We start from the raw sequence: 25,257 nt of genomic DNA on the forward strand, positions 1-25,257 counted from the left end.
TACTAAGCTATCCAGCTGTTATAAAGAGCTCTTTCATCACTGATCTGGCTATGATTCAATATACCGGTTTTTAATTAATAAACAATTGTATCCATGGGGGGGGGGCATGATGGCTCAACAGTTAAAGAATCTGAGCTTGTCAGCTGGAAAGCTGACAGCACAGGCTCAAGACCTGGGCGGTGATCAACAAGGTGAACTCCTTGCCCCAGTTCTTAGCAGTTAGAAAGCCTGCAAATGCAAATGAATAAATAGGTATCACTTCGGTAGGAAGGTAACACTGTTCCATGCGCCTCGGCATATAGTCATGCTGGCTACATGACCATGGAAATGTCTTTGGACAATGAAAGCTCCCTCAGCTAGGAAATGCAGATGAGCACTGTCCCTAGAATATAATATCCATCCATATTTTAATAGAATTGATTTGTTTTCATTAAAATGCTGAAGACAAAATAGATAATACTTTCTCATAAAAATTTCATCCAAACATCAAGTCCTTTGCTGTAGTTGCAGAACGCCACTTACTTCATTACGTTTTACAAAGCTTTTAGTGGCAAGTAAGAGAAACATCATATTGCCAAATCAGTATATTCAATATCACATAAAATAAATCTGTATTTCTTATGATGCCTTTACAATTAAAGTAGCAAACACAAAGGACACATCTACAAATCAAATTTAAGTGCCTTTTTAAAAATTCTAGCTTGTGGAGTGCTAAATATACAGCAATGTAGTGAATCCGTTTTTGGTATTTCCTAGAAAGAAGGAATCAGTATTAACTTACTGCAAGTTTATGTTGCAGACTAGATTTGGTATTATTTTTTGGCTTGCTGGGAGTTTCAGGAGATACAACCAGTAATATATATCTTCTTTAGTGAAAGGTTAAGACTTGGATTGTGATCTTAAGTTTGTGAAGACCATTTCTGTACAAAGTTATGTATGCATGGGGAGGAGAGATACAGGCGTTTTTAAGCAATGTAGTTGGTACTACAAAACATTGGATTTGTTTTAAAATTTACATATATCACCAAAATGGAAGAATGTTGGGACTGTAATGTTCAATTTTGTTCAAGCTGGAAAGGCGATCAATGGAAATTAGTGTGTGAGTGTAGGTGTATAGGCAACCCACATAGTGCTCAGATTGCCCACTATTGCTGTAGATATGAAATATCACTGGTATTCTAATAATTACAATTACTACAATTTTATTATTATCTGGAAGCTAAAAATGTTAGATATCTGTTTAGTCAAAACAGTAACAATACTCAGCATTTCCAAATGCGTTGGAGCATTATAAGAGCAAATACATACAAACACTGATATTCACAACACACTTTTTAAGCATCTTTAATAACATGTCTTATAAAGAATGCTTTAAAATGATCAATTCATATTATTTGGGTGCAATGATAGAAAAAAGTACTACTCAAATAACATTAACTTCAATTTCATACAAGGCTCATGGTATTAAAGAATTGGGAACATATAATTTAGTGAGATCTACGACCCAAGGGTAATTAAAGTGTAAATGGAGATCAAGGGTAGTTTATAGAGACCCAATTTTCAAACATAATGTTTAGGAGTGCTGATTTTCCTTGAATGCATGCTTGTAAATACATGAAGATAATTCAGTGAAAATGAATAGAGAGACATAGAGCTATGAATAACTGCAAGCATTCTCTCAATCTTGATAGAAAGCTTATACAAAGAAAAGCATCCCTTGAATTGAGTTTGACTTCCGGTGACTTCAATGCTGAGCGCTTGACTGGTGATTTTTTTTTTCTTTTCAAATTTCCAGGATCTACAAACTTGAAATGTCTTGATCTTTTATCCAAGAACTAATCAGGTCATATCATGTTAGTATTTTTCTAATTCATCCAAGTTAATTTATTATGGGAGGAAAGTGTTTGTCATAGACATTGCAAATACAAGCTGTAACTCATGAATTTTAACCAAAAGCATAAAAATAATATTAAACAATAGTTTATCTTTTACCAAAGTGTTGTTTTCTCTTTTTCTTAAAATACTATTACTAGGTCTGTTTGTGTACTGTTTCTACTTACAGTTAACATAACCATGCTCTCTTGAATAAACCACAACTGCCAGGGTTCATACAAAATGCTAATATTATGGCTATATATATCGAGGGCTGCATCAGGGTTGTGTTTGAAATCTGGGGGGTGGGGGGGGCAGAAGGGGAATGGCCAGGGTGTGTGTGGCCAGCTCGATATCACTTGTGTCAGGGGCACCTGTGGTGGCACGAGTGCTCTGCCAGCAAAAACAGGCTCTCGAGCTCCATTTTCGATTGCAACAGCCTCCTGCAACCCTCTGCCAATGAAACGGATGCGGCCAGATGCAGACCTTTCAAACTCCATTTTCGTTGGCAGAGGCACCGTGGCCCAGTCCTCCAAGTTCCCTGTGGGCCAGATCTAAGCGTGTTCTGGATCCTGCCCATGGGCCTTGAGTTTGACACACCTGATTGTCAGAATCAACCTATAGTTTCACTGATATGAATTCACAGATTTATGTCAATGAAAAGTATACTAATTTTGTTTTGCTTTAGGAGTTTATAAAAGATTTTATTTACTTATATTTTGCACTTCTATACCACCACCTCCCTCTCCCTGCTAGATCAGAGTTAAGGCTTTTAAGCCCAAAATTCTGGTTTTCACAGGACTGAATTTGATACTCAAAAGAAAGTTAAAGAATAAGATATCAAAGTCAATGGTCTTCCCCTGGTTTCTTTATGACTTCAATTCAATTTGCAACTTGCATAGCAAGGAATTTGAAATAAAAAGGAAAAAAATGTACCTATTAGAGTAAGACAATTTTGTAAAATATGCCTTCTCTGTCTAAATTTCTTACATGCTTGAATTCATACTTAGTGCTAAGTCATACACAATTTCACAGGCATGTACGAATAGCAATGAAGATGCCAAAATTATGAAATATGTGTTGAGATCTCTGCCCTTTCATATTTATCTTGCAATGGTGAATGAAAGTATGTAAGGGCTGAAGTTTGTGTTGCAATATTTTGATATATGTTTCATCACTGGTTCTGTTTTGGCCCCATGGATACCTGCGTCTGTTTGCCATTTTTCATAATATGTGAACAGTCAGTAAGATAGATTCTTTCAAAGCCTGACTTACTGTATAATGATGGACAGCTTTTCTATAGAAAATGTGAATCAGCATTGAGGAAATGGAGAATTTCCTTTAAATGGTTAAATCTGTTTAATTGTTATCTTCAACTGTTAGAGATATGCAAGATCACTGAAATGATTAATTGTAGATTATTTTCTTCATGCACAACACATTATAAAAGAAATAGCAGCCTTAGTACCATAGTGCTAATTAACATAAAATCATTTTTGCCTTTTATTGCCATTATGTTAGCTACAGCAAAATACTATCAACTGCCTCTCCTTCCCCAATTTCAAAGTACCTCCATAAGGGTGTAAAAGTGATGCAGATGTGTGATCAATGGGAATCACGTAAGAGTTGACAATTCCGCTTGTTACTAAAGCTCCACCTTGGGGAAGGTGGCTTCTGAGGTATCTTGCAAGGAGCTTCCAGATATCTGCAAATCAAGTAAATTTTGACTGAATTTCAAGCATGCTGATGCTTGAGCAGCAGTCAGTGTTACCAAAAACATCAGTAAGAAATAACAATAACTAGAATCTATTATCATGTTTGATCGTATTAAGATAATTTTTAAAACTTTTATTATGTTCCCCTAAGTCATCTTTTTACATATTAAAAATTCCAGCTTCATAAATATTTCTGTTACCTTTCTCTAAAGATTCTCTCTCATATTTCTTCTCAGATAATATTGATATAATGGTATTCTAACTGAGCTGTATGAAATATACTTATGATATTCTCTGCTTTATTTCAATACATTTATTAATAAATACGAAGATGAAAAGCAATAAGTTTTTTCTTCTTAAGGAACACCCTACATACTTCACAGGTAATAATGATAAGAAAAATAAATGCCATAAATTGTGTATGCATTTTTTTTACACCCCAAATAAAAGGAACTGAATACCTGATACAGAGCCAGATTTGGATTCTGAAGATCTATTGTGGCAAGAGATGGCATGCGAGACTCTGGAACAATTTTGTTTTCTTTCTTTAGAAATCTGGAATTCCAAACTATTTATGAAGGAAACATTTGATTTTTGTTTAACAGAAGTTACTCTTTGCAAAAGTACCAGACTCCCTAAAATGTACAATGCAACATAGGACTTTTTATTTTGATTTGACTGTTTCAACTATTATTTTCTAGCCACTGATTTATAATAAGGTGAAAAACATGTGGCCCTCCTCGATTGTTTGACTACAGTTCACATTATCATTGCATTTGGTCATGCTGGCTTGGTAGGAAGATAATTGAAGCTTAACAGAATCTAGGCAGCTACACGGTATCTTTTAAATGAGGTTTTTTTTCAAGTTTGCTTGCTTAGAAATATTTAGCTCAAATATTTTCCATTCCCTTAATTAAAAAATTAATAAGGACTAAAATAATTCCAGACAAATGGGCAGGTTAATATCAACTACAGTCATCCACATCTGCAGCAAAGACAGAACGCATGTTTATTATGGGCTGAACATCTGTGCACAACATATGCATAATGAATTTTAGGATATATCATGTACAGAACTTGCATGCATAGAAATGAATTGAAAAAACACTAAAAATACAAAACATTAATGTTTCTAGTTTAGATAGAGTAGTTAAAATTTCATCAATATTTCGATTTTGCTTAGAATTATCACATTTCAGAAAAATGTAATGGGCAATGATACATTGAGCTGTACTTTTTAGCTTTGAATGTTATCATTATTCAATAAATTCTGAACTATAAAATGTAAAAGACTGACTTCTTTTATAAACTTTTTGCTGAAAGTGGTTAAAAATGAACAAATGATTTAAAAGGTTTGTTTATTAGAAGGAACTATAATATGCAATATGAGATGGTAGAGATGTAATTGCTATGCTAACTGCTACAAAGGAGACCAGAAACTGCTTCTTCAGGTATCTTTCTTTTTCTTATTCTCTTGATAGTCTTTATCTTTTCTTTATTTATTAAATAGGTTTATATGGCCGCACAATGACTTTCTCCTTCTATGTTTCTGTAGGTTTTAAAAAATCTTTTAATAAAAATTGGCCATAAACATTCTAAAACCATACACAAATCCTTACCATCCACGCCTTTGAGTTCAGGGAGATGGCTGTAATTAAGCTCTGGCAAATGGACCTCTGCTTTAGAAAACTCCCACTTTTTCTTGAGGGACTGAAGAGCATTGTTTTCTTTTGGCATCTATTACCAAGCAAATAAAATGTGAAGGTTTTGCAAAAAATAAAGTCTAAATTGAAACACTGTATGCAGAAATTATATAAGCAGTAGTAAATATTTACTATATCGTATACAAATAGCAAGCCCACTCTCAAACACCAAAAGAACTTTCACCCACAAAATAGAGAGAGTTGGGGTATCTCCAGAAAGAAGTGATAGCTATTGAAAATATAATGTTGGGATATTGGCTGGGAAATAATGCTATGGTGAAATCAGTTAAAGTTAAGTTAAATCAGGCTCTTCTTTATTAAGAAAAGTTGAAAGCTTGAGCAGCATCTAATAGTAGGAGATAAGACTTTCTAGGTAAAAATAAAGTCTCTCCCTGTTAAGAAGACACAAAAAGAAAAAAGCATTAATTACAAATTTGTAACTGAAAGGGATTATAAAAACTCTTCTCTCCCGCCCCCACTACAAATGTTTTGTACTTGAAAAAATGCTTATTTTTTTCCCTTCTTTCTTCCTTGTGTTTTTTTCTTCTACTTGGTACTGTGTATGTTTCACTATAGGTTTGCTGGTAGGATTCCTTTATTTTTATTGATTTTATTTAAATCATCGGAACATTTTTGGCTGATGAGTATAGTAGAATATTTTAACTGAACAACAGGATATCAAAATAGCAAGGAGATATAACATGTTAAGAGAAAGGCCCTACTTTCTTGTGCATGTGGAAGAAGTATAGGGAACTTCACTTCTAACGCTTCTGCCCACTTTCCAAGATATATATTTTCTAAATAGAAATGGGTAAAGTGTAAAATGAGTAAAGTGTAAAGCTCATCCTATGTTATCCCAAATTCTCACAAGATGCGGCTACATAAATGCCAAATGTCAGGAACGCTCAAATATTTTCGAAGAGAGCTTACCGATGCTGTTAAGTTCATATTATAGTGACCTGCTGGTGATTTTTTCCCTTGCTTGATACAAGGATTCAAATATGTTTTGGTTTTCTCATCAATTCTAGAAATAAACACACAGAGAATGGGCATCCTTAAATTTAAAAGCCAGCTCCAAGACTATATTATTGAAAAATACAATTGTCCCAGACTGATCTACAGGCAGAATAGGTTGAGACTTTGCAGAAATTAATTAGATCTACATCTGTGTTCTGGACCCGGTGTGTAACCATGCCAGGGGCCCAGTAAGTTTTCAACTTCACGCTTTAGGATTAATGTCTCTCAGATCAATTTATTAATAGGAATTCTTAGAAGCAAACATAAAGTTCAATATTAAGATACTTCTGACCTTAGATCTGTCCATTGTGCGATGTGAAAAAACTATACTTTTCCATTTTTCTGATGAAGCGGGGGTGAGGAAACATGCGTTTATCCCATTGTTCTCAATTAACACCAAAAACTCTTCACAGAGCATCTGGTCATAAATCAATTTTCCCGGGAGGAGAGAGGCCCAGCATCCAATTAGGGAACACAGATGTGGTCACATGTCATGGAACTACATTTCCCACAAGGCATCCCTGCCTATATTTCCCATAAAGGATTTGTATCTCCCATGAGGTACTTTCTTAAAGAAGACATTCTTACAATAGTTATATACTGTTTAACCTGAGTCAGCACACTCCCGACCTGGAATTATAAATTCCACTACTTACTAACTTTTAACTAAAGGCAAACAAAAATATGGCATAAAAAATGCAAACTTGACTATCTAATTAACTGAGTTACACAAGGCATAGCATGACTAGCTAATTAACTGAGATAAACAAAGGCATAACATCAAACATGTAACTAATTGACTAATTATCCGAGCATGCAAACCTAACTAACTGATTAACTGGGTTACACAAGGCATAGCATCAAACAGTGCAAACAGTCACCTAAACACAAAGCATGCAAAGCTTGAAGTTCAATCTTCTAGTTCAGTCTTCCATAACAGGTCGCAGGTCGCAGATTGATCTGGTGTAGAGCTTCTTGGTGGAAGTCTGCTTTGCAACCTGAGCTTCCATTTGGCAAACTAGTTCATCATTACTAGGTAGGGCTTGGTGCACAAGTCCGTGAGTTCCAGTGGACACAAGTCCCTTAGGCCATAAGTTCCAATACATGTCTTTGGGAACGAAGTTCCCTGCTGGTTCCCAGTCACTTGTCTTCTGGGTCAGTAAGGTGGCTGGGATGAGGACAGTTGGTTTTTCAGGATCCAAAAACTCTGGAACCAAGACTTGAGAGTTGATGACAGCTGCCCCCTCTGCCACGAGGGTGGTGAAGACGATCACTGCTAAGCCCAACATGAGAGGCTTCCGGCTGGAGAGGTGTTTGAAACGAGTTGGTTCTTGGGACTGGTTGATGGGTATTTGTGGTGCTAGTTTCACCATTCCCCTGATGAGACTGATTGTTCTCCCTGCCGTAGATGATGTGAACATTTTTCTCCCCGCCGTGGACGATGTGAACGCTGTTCTCCCCGCCATAGACCTTGATGTATCCTACGGCTGCTATTGCCTTCGTTGTGGCAGTAGGCAAGATGGGGACGTACTTGGACAGGAACTCTTTGGACAACTCAGGAAGGCATACCACATTTGCCATTCTTGCTTCCGTTGGTTGTGCTGTTTGTCACTGGACCACATGAAATATAGATAGCTTTGATGGTCTTCTCTGACAAGGAATAAGTAGAACATCTGCTGGATGTTGTACAGGATGGCTTTTGTTTCCTTTCTGAAGTGATTAAGCATGATGAACAGACTGTTGGTGAGGTCAGGACCTTTGAGAAGCACTTTGTTCAGAGAGGGGCCTTGGGATTGCACGCTGGTATTGAAAACTGCTCGAATCTGGCCTGGCTCTTGTGGTTGGTACTTTCTAAAGGATAGCAGGTGCCAGCATTCCTCATCAATTCTCAGAGGTGAAGCAAGTTCTGCATGTCCGTTCTAGACTATTTTGTTTCGGAACTCCATTAAATGAGCTTTCATGTTTATGATTTGTCTCAGATTGAAGAGGCGAGAGAAAGGTTGCTCATAGTTATTTGGAAACCGCTGTCTTGGTATGCGAAAGGGTATTGGAGCCATCCAATTCTTGGTGGCCTCCTGTTGGAATTCCTTGACCATGAGCCTCAGAAATTCTTTGTTCTCTATCAACAAAGTCAAGTCATTGTCTTCTTTGCTGGTCTGGAACACTGTTGCCCCTAAAACTGGTTTGATTGAGGAAGTCGTGAAGTGTTCTTGGCATGGTTTCAACTGAGATGCTCTCCCATTACTAACAATGGAGGCCGTGAAGACAGTCGCCTGGGTTGGGACTCCTAGCCTATCTACACACACTGTTCCAAAGATGACCCAACCGAGTCTTGTCTTCTGGGCAAATGGGGCATCCATTGGGCCTTCAACTACTTCCTGCAGAAGAAAGGCTGCGGAGGGGTCTGCTCCCAGCAGGAGCAGGATTTTGGCTTCAGGATCTGGGGGGGGGGGAGTGATTGGCTATGTGTTTCAGGTGAGGTCTGTTATTTGCTAACTCTGATGTCGCAATCTGGTTGTGATCATTTGGTAGGTCGTCCCATTCTAGTAATGGCGGCAATGAGAACTGTGCGCTTCCGTCTAATGCTTCTATGTAGAATACTTTGACTTCTCTCCCCACCGTGCACTGGGACCCAGTGCACCCTGATATTGTGAATTCTATCTCTTCACTTTGGACGTCGAAGAGATCAAAAAATGCTGACCTTGCTCACGACCTGGTGCTTTGCCTATCCAGAATTATGTACATCTTTACGGCCTGTTCTGGGTGTGTCGCAAGATAGACTTTGGCTAGGCAGATCTTATGGCATGTGCGAGGCGTGGAGGAATCACCACATACTGTGGTACACCTGACATACCTGTGTTAGCTTCTGGGTGCGTTTTAGCGTCTTGTGGAGGGTCAGTCATTGGTCGATGCATCACCATGGAGTTTTGATGGAGGGCGCCAGGGTGTCTGTTACTCTTGCAAAGGTGACATTGCACTTTGGCTGTGCACATTTTGGGTATGTGCTCTGTGGAATCACAACATTTAAAGCAGATTTGGTAAGCCGATTAGAGCTTTCCTCTCTTCCATGGGCTTTATTCTGAACACTCTACATACGTTCAAAGAGTGGGAAGTTTTGTGGAATGGACAGAATGGGACTTCGTTGTTGATAGTTTAATTGGAACTGCCCTTGGTAGTAGCACATCTGTCATGTTCCTGGTGGAGTTGAAGACTTGGGTTTTGCAGGCAGTCGCAAAGGTTCTTTCCCTTGTGTCTTGTATGGGATTGTTAATCGGTCCGTGGTTCAGAACATGTTTTTTGCTCCCTGGGGACTCTGGACTTCTAAAAGCTTGCGCTTGGGAATTGGTATATGTCATTGTCTGCTGGTGGACAAAATCTGCAAGAAAAGCAAAGGGGGGGATCTTGTCTTTGATTGTTCGCCTTGTAATGCGAATAAACTTTGATCCATTTTTCAATTAACAGTTCTGGTAACTTTCAAACGATATGTAGCTGCATTGCGTATTGGTCGAGGCATGACATACCATTTAGTTTGGGGGCCTGTTGAGCTACCCATAGTTGCTTAATGAGTATGGAGAATGACCACAATATCATGGTCGTGCCGACCGATATTAGGGAAATTGTTGATCTGCTTCAAGAGTGTGTCTTCGGTCATCGCAGATGTGCCATACCGCCGATTAAGTTCTTCCCAAGCCTCTTTACAGGCTGTGACTGGATCCTTCAGATAGGTGTGGTAGATACCTGTAACCATTTGTGCAGACTTTGGGCCTAGCCAGGCCATCATATGTATGATCTCTCCATCTGGCTGTACGTTCTCGGCACGAACAGCCCTTAGGAAGATATGCTTCCATATTTGATAGGGTTGGCCTGGCGTGTCAGAGAACTTCTGTGTTCCTTGAGATCCCAAGTCCACCTTCCTCCAGCAGGACTGCCATTCTACTCTGGTCTTGCATGCTGGGGGAAATGGTACAGTGTGCTCCAAGACTTTGGTGGGTTCAGGCCAGCGGTCTCCTGTTGGTTCAGGCCATTGCGATCTGTGGGTGTAAACACGGTTGCCGACAACAGCTGATATTTTCCTGTGGAAAGATACTGTGTGGCTTCATCTTGCCACAGCGTGGGCATAGGTTGCTTTCGATGTTGCTCTGTCAGTTGTTCATGTTGATTACTCTGTTCGTTGATGTTCAAGTTGCCTTGCCATATTGACTGGAAATCTTTTGCTTTGGCATTGAGGTTGCTACTTGTGGCTACTTGTGTTCCTACTGGTTGAGGATTATTCACCATCACTGGAAAATTGTTGTGGGCACCTCATGTGGCTGGATTTGTCGGGGTAAATTCTCCCATTCCAAGGGAGGGGTCAAGTGATACAACTTGAACGATGTGATCCACCTCATTAGTTTGTTGGTTTGGTGATTGTCTCTGTTGTACCACGCATTAGTCGTCTATGTAAGCTTTCACATGTGCATCAGGGGTTTCTTCTTCTAGATTTCCAGGATCAAAGTCAGGGAAGCCGCCATCAGCCTCAGCATGTACAGCTTTGGCCCGTATTAGTCTTCCTTTCGCTTCCCGCTAGAATTGAAGATATTCTAATCGAACCTGAACTTTAACTTTCTTAGTTGCCCTCTCTGCTTCCGCAGATGCTCTCTCTCCTTGAGCTCTGGCTTCTGCAGCTGCTCTCTCTGCTTGAGCTCTGGCTTCCAAGATTGCCATCTCTGCTTGAGCTGTGGCTCCCAAGGTTGCCATCTCTTCCTTCAGCAGCTGCTCTTCTTTAGCTGTCTGTAGATCTGCTTTGGCCATCTCAGTTTCCATTTGTGCTTTTGCAACTAGAGATGCCCGTGACCTTTGACTGTAATGGGAAGATTGTTGCGAGATGCTGCTACCCGCTCGAGATTGGATTGATTTTGGTTGGAAAGATAAGGCTATTCTGGAGATGTGGAGGAAGCTGCTTGAGACTGCCATAGTAACCTGTGTGAACGATGAGATACCACAGATGTGGCCTCTCCTCCTTGTGTATCCTTGGGACTAGATGAGGACGCTTTCTTAGAAGCGTGAGAGGAGGCTTTGTGTGGCCGCTGAGATGATGCATGCGAAGGATGAGGCACATCGGACTCAGCCTTCTTGCCCAGGGCGGTCTCCCTCCTCAGGCTGGTTTGGATAAGACCTTTGCCATAACGAAACTGCTCTACGCGTTCCTCTTTTAATGTCTGAATGAACAGTATTTTATCCTGGATTTCTTCATCATCCTTTAGTTGTCTCTGGGTGTTGCAGAGGCATTCTCCATATAGTGCCCCTTGTGCATAGAATACATCCATGTCCTCACTTAAGGTTTGGAGACGTTCAGGTGGTAAATTGTCTTTGAGTTCATCGCAGAAGTGTTGCAACCACTCCCAACAACTCTCGTACCTTTGATAGATGCTGTCCCATTCCTCCAAGAGGTTTGACTGCTTAATCTGTGTAGGCTTTCTGTACTGCCTAAAGTCATAGGATATCTGAGGTGCCTCTAACCCTTCTGCTAGCTGGACATCTAAATCTGAGCTTTGGTCAACTAATACCGAATCTGTATTGGGTTCAAGCATGGGGTTCGGCAAGTCTGATCCTTCTGTCATCATCACTAGAAAGATTCAATAATTCTATGACCAGGATTAATTCAGAGAATTTCTTTAAATTCTTTGAGTTCAATTCACTTGTCGGCCACTAGGGGGTGCATTGGTGTTCTTGCAAACTCAGGTTATTCACGTGTCAGCCGTTAGAATGCGTTCCGATACTTTGCAAACACAGGCTCTTTTGTTGACCACCAGGCTGCGTTGCAATACTTTGCAGATGCAGGTGCAATTCACTTATTAACCACTAGGGTGCGTTGTGGTACTGTTTGGAGTTATTGGCAATGGCGTTATCCCTTCTGAGCTCACCCAGTTCCTCTTCAGCTTTGTCATTCCTAAGGAATTTTCACCCAAACTCGGAATCCGTCTGGTAACCTGGCTGGACGTGGAATTTCTCAAAGGGCTTGACCGTCTTTCAATAACTTATAAACAAAAGGTAGCGAAATAGTAAGTTGCACTTGCTTACGGCTTGTACTCAAAGATAAGCTGTATTTTTGGCTGGACTGCAATTTGCAGATGGCCCACTGGAGATCACTGCTTGCACACACAGATTGAATTGTCTTGGGGGTGATGGGCCCTTTATGGCTTTCATTGCCTTGACAACATGCAATAAAATTTCATAGGAATTTGGTCTGGCTGACTCTCACTCATTCAAATACCGTTTCTATGGAAACTTTTCTAAATGCTATGAAGCTGAATTACACGGAGGGAAACTTGAGTTTTCAAATAAGGAGAGAGAAAAACACGCTGTTCTTAATTCTGTAGGAAACCCTCAGTAAGACATACAGGCCTTTCAGGGTAAATTGATCTTGTTTTGTCATGCAAACTAACTCATTAAAGTCTCTTGTCTCACTGTTCAGGTTCAATCTGGGTCATTGTTTGTATAGAAGACTGCTAACATGAATTAATATTGAAGTTGTCATGCTATATAGTGATTATGTGGTAACATTTGCTAATAGCTAGGTAAGAGTTTTCTTTTCCTACCTCTTCAACCTTCACTCTATAATGTATATACAGTTATAGGTCTTTTTTTCCCCACTACTTCACAATTGAGTGTGTATTTTTAAACGAATACTAACTATGAGGCGTAAACTTAAGAAAAAATACTGTTGGAGCAATTTCCAAGTAGGATCTTCATCCTATTTGGAAATTGGTTTGGTTTGGTTTGGTTTGGTTTTATTAGAATTTGTAGGCCGCCCTTTTCCCTGAGGGGACTCAGGGCGGCTCACATAAAACTGGGAATGGGGGGATACAAACATCAAGATAGAGACATATAATAAAATGGTAGGCAACATACATTCATCATTCGGGAGGGGTAACTATCCTTATCCCCAGGCCTGACGGGCGAGCCAGTTCTTCAAGGCTATGCGGAAGGCTTGGACGGTGGAGAGGGTACGAATCTCCACAGGGAGCTCGTTCCAAAGGGCCGGGGCTACTGCTGAGAAGGCCCTCCTCCTTGTGGTTGCCAGCCGACACTGGCTGGCCGATGGAATACGGAGGAGGCCTAGTCTATGGGATCTTATTGGTCGCAGGGATGTAAGGGAAATAAGTACATTATACAATAGAATACAATACAATAGAAATAATGTAATACTACTAATGTATGAATTGGTCCTTAAGTAACATTAGATAATATGCAACAATATATATTTTCTAAATACTGATACCAATTGGATAGTTTACTCTGACTGTGTACCTGTAATTATGGCTTGCCAATGTTGTCCCCATTGTGGGGGTCCCATCGATGCTGGATTGTGTGGTGGAATAATTCTGTGCAATGGGAGGAATTACTATGCTTGGATTCTTCACATATTCTAGGCTACTGCTTGAATCCTTTAGATATATTGGAATTGTATTAAATTGTCCAACACTGTTATCATACAGGAAACTCATACATGATGATCTTTCAGATTTCAGTATGTCAGCCTTAGATACTTTCATTCTGAATAGCTTGGAGTTTTTGAGCTTTGAATTAACACCTAGATCCTGTTATAAGACACAAACCAAATACCACAAATGAACTGAACACAAGTGAAAATTAAAAGGCAGTGTTATATGAAGGTTACAGAAAACTGTAATTCTGTCAACATTTGCACCTGTCAAACCGGCCTTCCTCAGCAACCAAGAAAGAAATCACTTAACTCCATTTTGCAGAATTAAGAGTACTTTTACTGGTTATGAAAAGATAGAGGGCTAAGCAAAGCAAGGTCTGAGGCAAAAGTGCGCAAAATCATACATATCAATATTTGTCCAACCCCCTCCCCCTCCCAGTAACCCCCATCCCATTGTCCAATCTGCAAATCCCTCAGGCATCATGTGGGTTTCATCTCCAAGGAGCATCATCAGGTTGGTATGCAGGATGGTTGGCTTTGACCAACTCTAAACACCAGTCTTCAGCATGCGCAGTAGAGGGTGAGAACAAAACTCCCTTTTAACAATCTCTCCTGTACCAAATATTCCCCTCCCAAATACCACCACCCACTTTCAATGGCAGCCGAAAGCAAATAGCGAAACAGAGGCTGACATCACCATTTAGTGACACTAGGAGAACTACATGGGGAAAAATATTATTTCTATCTGCAAGAGGCAACCAATCACATCCAAATCCACAGTACTGTTATATATATACAATTATCCTGATTCAACTATGGAAGAATTCAGCTTCTATATTATCTCAATGAAACACAGAAAAAGTCACATTTATAATAAGAATTTGACAGAGATGGCAATAAATCAAGTCTGTTGTCAAGTGTACACTAGACAAACAGCTAACGCCAATCATGGTTCTCGAATGAGTTTTCCTGCATGATAAATACATAAATTTCCAATTATTTCTGTATTCAAATTGTCCATCATCATCTGAGTCAAACTTGACAGCGAAAATGACAGCAAAAAAGTTATTTCATTTTTGAAATGCAATTTCTAAACACTTCTGTATGCAGGAGTTTCTATGGTATACATATATATTTTAAAAAGTCTTATATTACTCTGGAAGAACAATTATTAAGAATTTCTCAGTAACAAAAAAATCTTAATACAGTGTCTGATTTACTACAAGAATTATTCTGTTTATTTTTTAATGACATTACTTTCTTTTGTCTACTTTTCAAATGTGCTGAATACATTTGGGGTGGGGGACTTTGAGGCAACAAATATTACCCCTGAGAGGAAAGCTATATCCCATTCTGATGAGAAAGTAGTTAGCTTTGATGTTACCTCGGACTGGAGGAGATTGGAAAAGTTAACATTCATAAATCAGCAGGCCTGGATAAATATCCCTGGGTGTTTTCTTAGCAAGTATCCAGATGAATTGATTTGTATTCTTACAAATATTTTTACTTTTTCATTGCAGCAGCCAGTGTTTCATCATGTTTTAAAATTTTGCAAGTGCCAAAAAAGTATTTAATCACGTTTGATGGTTATTATCCAGTTGCAATTTTGTCAATCATTATGAAATGTTTTGAAAGACTGATAAAATACTTTATTGTATTCAACCTCCTTCCAGCATTTGAGTCACTTCAGTTTGCTTATCATCCAAATCATTTCACTACTTCTCCATCTGAGCTTGATGCACTTAGAGTAGTGATGGCGAACCTTTTAGGGACCAAGTGCCCAAACGGCAATCCAAAACCCAGTTATTTATCGCAAAATACCAACATGGCAATTTAACCTGAATAAGGTTTTGCTACCAAATAATTTAACAACCAGTTCTTCCTAATGACTGGGTGGGCATGGCTTGGAGGAGTGTCGTGTCACTGAGTAGGCATGGCCTACTCATGTGAGTGGTGCCTCTATGAGACAGGCAGGGTTGGGGAGGGAATCCAGGTGTTTCTGGTGGTGCGGTAGAGGAAAGAAAGGTAGGTGTGTGTGAGAGAGAGAGGGAGGGAGGAAGGGAGGGAGAGAGACAGACAAACAGACAGACAGAAAACTGCTGCCCCCTTCTCCCTCTCTGTTCATGCTGCTGAGCGATCCCATGTGAAGAAGGCGGGTAGCAGAGAAGGGAGGCTGCAAAATTGCTGCTTCTGGAACGAGAGGACCCGGGATATGTCTGGGAGGGCTCTGCGTGCCATGTCTGGCATACGTGCCATAGATTTGCCATCACGGACTTAGGGGAAAGAAATATTCATGTGCGAATACTGTTTGTCAATTTTAGTTCAGCATTTAATATGATTATTTCTCAGCATTTAGTAGATAAATTTAGCCCTTTTAGGCTTAAATACTCCTTTGTTCAACTGAGTTCTTGATTTTTTTCATTGATAGGCCCCAGTGTGTGTGAGTTGGGACTAATATTTTTAACCCCATGTTCTTGAGCACATGTTCTCCTCAGAGCTGTGTTCTAATTCTGCTATTACCCTGTTGACCCATGATTGTTGTGCAAGGTTTGCTATCAGCCATATTGTCAACAGTGAAGAGCCATTTCTCATAGGACAGATTAAACGTGGCTTTAAAATAATTTTTATACATATATTCATATACAATTGTAAAGAAGAAAAAATCTAGAATTCCACAAACCTGGATTAAAAGCATTTTTCTTTCATCACCTATATCATCTTTGTCCTTTTTATTTATTTTTGGTTTCTTGGGTACAGAATGTTCTTTTTCTTTTTGAATCTTGACTTTAAGTTCTTGAACAAATCTTATGTTCCATGTTAAAATGAGAATATAAAAATGAAACTTTTATTAATAAGCAAAAGCATTTATCCATCACATTCACATTTAAACCCCCTTCTCTTATGTTTCTATTTTTATTAAACATTCTTAAAAAACATAAATTAAAAACAATCTTTATCATATTAGTAAGTAAAGACATTTCAATATAGTTCTGGAAATACTGGCCTTTTATTTATCATTTCTTAAAGTAGCTAGAAATACAATAACAAATAAAACTGCTACTTAAACAAGTCTAAAGAAAAATATAGGACAATATATGTGACTCACGGCTGAACTATGGCGTCCTTGATGCTCTCTGAGCTTGTGTGTACCAATGATTGTTATTCATTCAGGTAATGAAACTGCAAGCAAACAACTAAGCTTAGAGGGCATAAAGGACTTCACAAAACTCTGTAAAGCTATAAACTTTGACACAGACCTAGTGCTGAGTGCTCTATACAATGGCCATCTTGGGGTTTCTCTGCTGTCATTCTGTGGGGGTTTCTGATAGCTGAACAGATATTTGTTATCATCTTGCTTAGTATATTATGTTTTTGTGTTTCTCTTTAAATCTATCTGATAAAGTTAATAAAGCTTATTTTTTATCATGTATAAATTATACTATTATTTCAACAGGATGATTGCAATCCTATGTTGCGAAGTTTTGATTTGCTGGTCAAAAATGAAATAAATAAATCAACTAGAATACAAAAAACAGATTAAAAATTATAAGTAGTCCTCAAGATACAACTGATCACTTAGCAACCATTCTCTCAAAAGCTACTCATTTCAAAGTTACAGTTGCTGAAGCATTCCAGTAGTTATTCATCCTTACAACTGCAGGAAGCGTCTTCATCATTTGAGCTAGTGCCTGAGGGAATCATCATACTTGGGGCAAGTCAAGTGGACCTGTGCTAGGCCTTTCAGAGCCTCTCCTATTCAAGACACCCTTGATCCTCTTATTGATCTGCACCTTCAAGTCTGCACCAGGAAGAGCAAGGGTAATTAAGCAAGGTCATCTGTCTTAATGACCATAATGACATGCAAGATTCATTATGGCTATATCTCAAGGACTATCTATATGGATTTAATACCATGTCTTTTTTGCTCGTCCCCAAATTCCATTTGTTTTTTAGTTAATGTTAGTTATATACTCACATGAATAACATAAAGATTTTCGCATATAGATTTCCACTGAAACTACATTCCAAGAAATCAGCAGGAACATTTAAAAAAATTCTCTCTGTAGAGAGAAACACTGAGCACTGAATACTGTTTTATATTGTTTAATTGTTCATAAACTCCATGTTTATGAACAATTGAACACATATGTGATTATCAAAGATGTGCAAGAGACAGTCTCTAATATGAATTAAGAATCATTTGAAAGGTCACTTCCTGTTAAAAAGAAATTATGGGTATTATTCCGGTTAGTCATATAGAACTAGCACTAAACATTTGGTAGCAAACAAAGAGCAACTAGTTTGCATTTGATACAGAAATGGGAAGAAATAAAATTCTTCTGCAATGAAGAATTAGCTGGTCAGATCATGTCCTTTGCCACTTTGTCTTCCCGAGTTGTACTTAGACTAAATCTGTTATCAGTTTTCTGAGTTTAAAGCTAAAGGTTCCCTTTGCACATGTGTGCTAGTCGTTTCCGACTCTAGAACAGTGCTCATCTCTGTTTCAAAGCTGAAGAGCCAGTACTGTCTGAAGACATCTCCGTGGTCATGTGGCTGGCATGACTAAATGCCAAAGGTGCACAGAGCACTGTTACCTTCCCACCTTCCTATTTTTCTACTTGCATTTTTACATGCTTTCAAACTGCTAGGTTGGCAGAAGCTGCGACAAGTAACAGGAACTCATTCCGTTACGCAGCACTAGGGACTCCAACAGCCGATTTTCTGATCAACAAACTCAGAATCTTAGCCACTGAGTCACCGCATCCTCTTTTCTAAGATTAGAATGTAGCAAAGAAAAGGAAGCAGATAAGAAGTGTCATTATTCCAATCCATGATTTTCACTTACTGACTGTGTAAGTCTTTTGCAGCTCCAGAAGCAACCAATATCTTGTATATGCTAAAGGGAGAATTTATTATATACACAGAACTTCTCATTATTCTTTCTTTTTAACAGATACTTTGATAAAACCAGAAAACTTACCTTTCAGCAAACCCATCTCTAGTGAAGAGGTTGCATTGCAGCAGTTCATTACAAGATGGCCTCTTTTCTGGATTAGTTTGCAGGCATTGCTGAAGTAAGATTAAAACTTCATCTTGTTAAACAATGGAATCATACAAAATGATTCAAGCTCTATTGAACAAGACACAATATCAGTACATCCAATCTACATACTTTAGAAGAATATAGCCTGGATTTTATGAAATCCCTTTCATATTATTTATATTATATATATATATATATATATATATATATATATATATATATATATATATATATATATATATATATATATATATATATATATATGTTTTTATTTGTGCTGATAACACAAATATAACAAAGGCAACAGTAAAAATATTGGGTTTCTGTATATATATATATATATATATATATATATATATATATATATATATATATATATATATATATATATATATATATATATATATATATATATATATATATATATATATATATATATATATATATATATATATATATATAATGGCAAACCATTTCTGAAGCAGATGGACTTTAAAAAAAAGGTATACAATACAGTGGATATTGGGAGGAGAGCAATGATAGAAGCTAAAATGTCAAAAATTCCATTGAGCACTCCAGTCTTTTAAATCTAAACTAGCTTTTTGTACTTTTGTAGTTAAATGAAGCAAAGCAATCTAGCATTTTACAGAATATGTTCAAAGGGTAATCACACAAACCTAATCACACTATTGCCAGGAAGAAGTTCTATATCTGAAACTAGGACACCACATCACAAAATATAAAGTAGATTTTGGAAACAGTACAAAAAATTGAGAAAATTCTACTCCCACTTGAGGCATGAAACTGGGCTGGGTATCTTTGTCTCAGTTACTCTTCCTTCAGCCCAACCACATCACAGGGCTGTTATAGAGGAAATAGGAGGAGGAAGAAATATTAGGTATGTTCATCACTTTGAATGCGTCCCATCAGATCGCATAAAGTTGGCCTCCTCCGTATTCCATCCGCCAGTCAGTGCCGACTGGCGACTACTCGGAGGAGAGCCTTCTCTGTTGCGGCTCCGACGCTATGGAATAATCTCCCCGTGGAGATTCGTACCCTCACCACCGTCCAGGCCTTCCGCACAGCCCTCAAGAACTGGCTAGCCCGTCAGGCCTGGGGATAAGTCTACTTTCGCCCCTCCCGAATGCCGAGTGAATGTTGTGTTTTACTGTTTAATTTACTTTTGTTCACATCTCTTTTTGTATTTGTCCTACACTCCCTTTCCCCTTTGATTGTAAGCCGCCCTGAGTCCCCTCAGGGAAAAGGGCGGCCTATAAATGTGCAATAAATACAAATACAAATACAAAAAATAATAAAAGCAGGATAAAAATCTAATAACCCTAATAAATCCTCTATAAAAGTCATTCAGAACGCACATTAGCATCTTAAAAAAAAAAAGAAAATAGAGATGTTTCTCTAAAAATATACAGGTAGCCCTAAACTTACAACTATAATGGAATCTGCTCACTAAGGTTACAAGCCATTGTTAAGCGAGACTATTTCGTTCAAAGACTCCAAAATCAACCATATACCAATTGTAGTCACTAACTTAGTGTATGGGTCATTAAGCAATGTCCAGCATGAGACGCCATGGGGATGCAGGGGAGGGTCGGCACAGGACTTAAGCGAGTTGGACAGGATGTTGAAGTACAGCTCAAATGCAAGGAGACTGGGAAAGAAGCCCAGTCTGCCCTGGAATGGGAACCCCAGCTCTCCAGCCCAGCCTCACTCAGGAAGGGGAAATCAGAGACAGGAAGATAGAAAGCAGGCAGATCCCAGGAAAGGAACAGCCATTAAAGCCATTTCAATCTAAGTCTTTCCTCATACACGGTAACAACAATCAAACTGTCCCAATGATGGCTTCTGTCTTACTGGTGGCTCTCCATAGCATACAGCACTTATCACAGTCTTTGTTCACCCCCCTACCACTGCCAAAGTTGGGTTTAGCTCCCCAGCTCTACCATGTAGGCCCCAATCCTACCTGTTTACAGTTGAAAGGACTATGGCTGAGGGAGCTCCCTCTCTGTTGTGTGGCCTAGCTTTCTAAAGGGCTACCAGTTCAAAGAATTGGGGCTGCCCAGCAGAGAGAGTGCCCTCTCTGGGAGGGAAACAGTGGTGGTGGGGGGGCAGTAATCAACTAAGTTGCTGTTTCATAATGGCACTTGGAAAATGGCACACACTTCTGGAATGGAGCCAAGTAGTCCAGAGTCACTGAGTAGCACAATCAATGTTGGGTGGGTTCTGGGCCAGGTGAGGTAGAAAACAGATTCAAGGGCTGCAGCAATCTAGTGGGAGGGATATGAGAGAGAAATAGGCGGCGGGGAGGGAGCGCTGCAGCATCCCTGCATTTGGTTGTAAGGGCAAAGAAGAGCCGAGGTGGCGCAGTGGTTAGGGTGCAGTACTGCAGGCCACTTCAGCTGACTGCTAGATCAGCAGTTCAGCGGTTCAAATCTCACCGGCTCAGGGTTGACTCAGCCTTCCATCCTTCCGAGGTGGGTAAAATGAGGACCCGGATTGTTGTTGGGGGCAATATGCTGACTCTGTAAACTGCTTAGAGAGGGCTGAAAGCCCTATGAAGCGGTATATAAAAATCTGCTATTGCTATTGCTATTGCTATTAAATGACTGTAAGAATGCCGTAGCAGCCCTAATTTTGAAACTGGGGCGTAAGTAGCTTTTGAAGGGTTTGTAATATATCTGGATGGTCACTAAATTGAGGACTAGACATCTGTCTTGCAATTGTTTTCATAGGCATATATAAATACAGAGTCTTCATTCTGTTTTTTTCTCCCTGAAAAGCAAAATATGGCGTGTGCATACATACTAAGATAGTTAGAAAAAGTTTCTAAAGCAGTCATGTGAATTTGGGAAAAGATCACTGATATTGAAATAATTGATTTTCTTATCACCACTTAAGTTTCACAGAAACTTGAAGATTCCCCAAGGCATGATTCTGTTAATAGAAACAGACTAGAAAGGTAAGAGACCTCAAAATTACCTTTGCAAATTCTATGACTGCAATGGAGAGCTTTGAGTATCGTTTTTCAAGAGGTTCTAACTCTTTGATTTCAGGCAATCTCACTCCAGCAAAGAGAGGATTTTTGTAGAACAACTCCTGGTGCTTTGGAATTAAGTTACCTAAAATTTATAATTGTTTATATCAATAACAAGACTTTAAAAGTATAACCTTGCATAAAAAATGAATAACTGGTTAGCCAGACAGATAAAAGCATAAACAAAAAGGCAGGATGCATTCTTACCTAGACTTTTCATAATATGGAATAATTGATCAATATCAGAGTCTCCAGGGAAAAGGGGCTCTCCTGTAAGCATTTCAGTTACCAGGCAGCCAATGGCCCACACATCAACCGCCCTGCAAATAAAACATACTTATGAAGAATTAGCTCTGCTCTAATATTCTATTTATGACAATAGAAAAAGAAGTTTATTCTTTTGATTTTCTCCAAACAGAGTATATTACAACAATAATAATACTTTCTAAATTCTGCTTAGGCTACAATTCATCATAATGCTTATCCATTAATTTCCTTTTTCTTGTAAATGTATTTTAAAAATCTTTTAAAAAAAAAAAGGTCCTCCTTTTCAAGCTGGCTGCTGCTTGCTATGGTTTTATTTTTTCTTTTATCGATGATCTGCTGAATTCACTACTAAAGTTGGTTTTTTTGTAGTGCTGCTTCCTGGTTTTGAATGGAAACACTTAGGACGATCGGTGACCCGGCGTGGAAGGGGGTCTTAAAGATGCCAATTCCATCTGGAAATGATTGAAAAGTCACTGGGCATATCCATCTTCTTGTCAAGCAGTTTCATTTTCTAGGCATGCAGGAATTATAACTTTCACTTTTTGACTTTGTTTTATTTTGTTTTTTGTTTAAAAGTTGATCAGTGATTGAATGCTAATTTATTTTAACTCCTTGCCAGAATATAATTGCTTTTTCTCTTTTTTCCTTCTGATAACTAATTTCGTTGTATTTATTTTGTACCATGACAATAAAGACTATACTATAAAGTTCTGGATAACCTCAGTCCCTTCCACTCAATCCACCACTGGATTCTGTATTTTTTGAATTTGCAAAATACCTGGGGTTAATTTCTGTTGAAATTTTCTTATAATTATGGATTGAAATATAGAGGGAAATATTTCTTTGTTCATTTGTTCCCTGAGTTAAGTTCCACTGATTAAAATGGCTGAACAGTGTCTGAAAACTATGAATGGTGGGGAAATGTGCAGTTTATACCTGGTTTTCTCTTACATATACATAATCATACTTTAATGATTCTTCAAAGAACGTTACCACTTGAAGTTTTATCTTTCGATAAAGATACACAAAAAGACTTTGATCCAGTTCTAGAACACAGAGATAGTCTCATGCCTGAAGAACCAGAAAAGTGGCTGTTGTTCAGAAGTCTGTCTGAAGTCTTATGGCCTCAGCTAGAAGAGAGGGAGACAACTTCCTTTCTTCTATGAAAGAATCCCTTTCCTATATGAAAACAGAGGAATACTGGATGATTTTATTACAGTTTAGTGATAACTACTTCTGCTTGCACGCTGGCTCAAAGACAGACATATTCTGGAGACTGAATTTACTACATTTAATTAAACAACAGTTGACAAGAGAGGATATTAAGTAACAGACATATGACTCAGGACAATCTTTTGGGATGATCCGGGATAGTTAAGATACTGTGGTAAATTTTCTACGAGTGGATTTCAATAACAGCTTGTTAACAGAAAGATTTGGAACTTTAATTTTGTTCTGTTTTACTGTTAGTTTTTCCAGTTAACTACTTTATCACTAATATAACATATAGAAGACAGATTAACGTTGCTAATGGATTTAGTAGTTTAAAAATTTGGGAGAGCCTGTTTTGCAAGGGATAGGAAGTAATTGTAGTAATATATTAATCAGTATTCAGCTAGAGGGGAATAATGTGTGTATAATGTGTGTTGTTGATACACCCTTTTTAATGTTCTGTTTTATGTTTTCTTCTCTTTTATGTCTTGTATTTTATTGAGTTTTGTATTTTAATGTTGTTCTGAATAAAATAAAAATATTTTTAAAAATCTAAGAATATTTTAATAATAAATTCTAAATTTCCTTACTTGCCATATTTGATATCACCAACTAACAGCTCAGGAGCTCGATACCAACGTGTTGCTACATAATCTGTATAAACTTCACCAGGAGCTGCCAGCGTTCGAGCAAATCCAAAATCACAGAGTTTGATAATTCCCGAACAGGAGACCAATATGTTTTCAGGTTTAATATCCCTGTGTATGATCTAAAAATATATATTCATAGATATGTTAGCAAAGTCACTATAAACCCATCATGGAAAACCTTCCATAGAAAACATGTAGTTCTGCCAGCTAACCTAGAGGACAGCCTACTTCACATTATTTGACAAATGGACTATTTGCAAAAAGTCCATCACAGATGGTCTGTGATGTTATATATCCACACACTGAATAATTTTTTTAAAAAAAGTTATTTTTCTAGAAGTACAAAAAAATCATACAACAAAATGTCTGCTAAAGAACTGTCTCTCTATTCCCATAACTGTAAAATATTGTGCTATCTCAAAGGAAGAATATGTAAATTTACTCACTTTATATGAGCCTACAAGTGATAAACATGCAGGATGTTCAGAAAATATTCACACAAGTATAATAATCTATCCTTGTCTTTGAAAGAATAGCTTTGTATACTAACCCTGAAGCAACTATTACATCACCAACTAATGAGGAAAAATATGACACTAATGTGTCATGTTTTCCACTTTCCACAAAGAATAGAAATCGAAAAAGGCACTTTTTTCATTTCATTATTAGCTTATAGTTTCATACCTATATGTAAGAAACATGAAAATACAATTATCGGAACATTTTAAATCCTTGAAAATGTACATTTATTCTGAGATATAGAACTAGCATTTTTCTCAAAAATCCTATCAAGAAAATGGACAAACACAATTAAATAGATGCAGCAATTTACTTACATTATGACTATGACAAAATCCTACCCCTTTTATAATTTGAAATAAGTATTTTCGAACTCTATTATAATCCAAGCCGTTGGGAAACATCTCAAGATCATCAAGGATTGTGTGATCTACAAATTCAAACACCAGATACCATCGTTTTTTCTTCTTACAGACTTCCAGCAAGTTCACCAAGTTCTCATGCCTTAATTGCTATCAGGAGACAGAGAGTGCGTCATAAAATTACAGTAACAGGCAGTATGTTGAGTGGGAACATTCACAATAATTGTCTATTGAAGAATATGTACATGAATATATAAATCATATAAATACTTCCAAATACTGTTCTGTGCATGTTTACTAGGTAATGGTACTAATGATTACTAATATTCACAAGTTATTATAGTCTCAATATTTACACAATCTCTTTTCCCTATCACTTTATAAATAATTTAACTAAGCAATCCATTACAACCAAAGT

General features: G+C 38.0%; 1 protein-coding gene across 3 annotated transcripts in view; it reads right to left on the reverse strand.

Annotated features, from left to right (window-relative positions):
- Positions 1 to 1,185: 1,185 nt before the first annotated feature.
- Positions 1,186 to 25,257, reverse strand: part of CDKL2 (cyclin dependent kinase like 2) — a 28,388-nt gene continuing 4,316 nt past the window's right edge. For 2 of the 3 annotated variants that reach the window (XM_014068227.2, XM_087713341.1), the window contains exons 3-13: positions 24,795 to 24,989; positions 23,899 to 24,077; positions 22,037 to 22,149; positions 21,775 to 21,914; positions 18,715 to 18,803; positions 16,414 to 16,537; positions 13,598 to 13,887; positions 6,221 to 6,314; positions 5,207 to 5,324; positions 4,049 to 4,155; positions 1,186 to 3,577 (exon numbers count right to left, since the gene is read on the reverse strand). In XM_014068227.2, coding sequence (XP_013923702.2) covers positions 3,518 to 3,577; positions 4,049 to 4,155; positions 5,207 to 5,324; positions 6,221 to 6,314; positions 13,598 to 13,887; positions 16,414 to 16,537; positions 18,715 to 18,803; positions 21,775 to 21,914; positions 22,037 to 22,149; positions 23,899 to 24,077; positions 24,795 to 24,989 — 1,509 coding nt within the window. In that variant the 3' untranslated portion in view covers positions 1,186 to 3,517. Of the gene's footprint in view, positions 3,578 to 4,048; positions 4,156 to 5,206; positions 5,325 to 5,388; positions 5,683 to 6,220; positions 6,315 to 13,597; positions 13,888 to 16,413; positions 16,538 to 18,714; positions 18,804 to 21,774; positions 21,915 to 22,036; positions 22,150 to 23,898; positions 24,078 to 24,794; positions 24,990 to 25,257 lie in introns of those variants that run through there. The other variant, XM_087713342.1, reaches the window with a different exon arrangement.

The sequence above is a fragment of the Thamnophis sirtalis genome, unplaced genomic scaffold (genome assembly GCF_051295495.1).
Source record: "Thamnophis sirtalis isolate CommonGarterSnake01/CBP01778 unplaced genomic scaffold, rThaSir2_p1.2 scaffold_4, whole genome shotgun sequence".
In the NCBI taxonomy this organism is placed as follows: domain Eukaryota; kingdom Metazoa; phylum Chordata; class Lepidosauria; order Squamata; family Natricidae; genus Thamnophis; species Thamnophis sirtalis.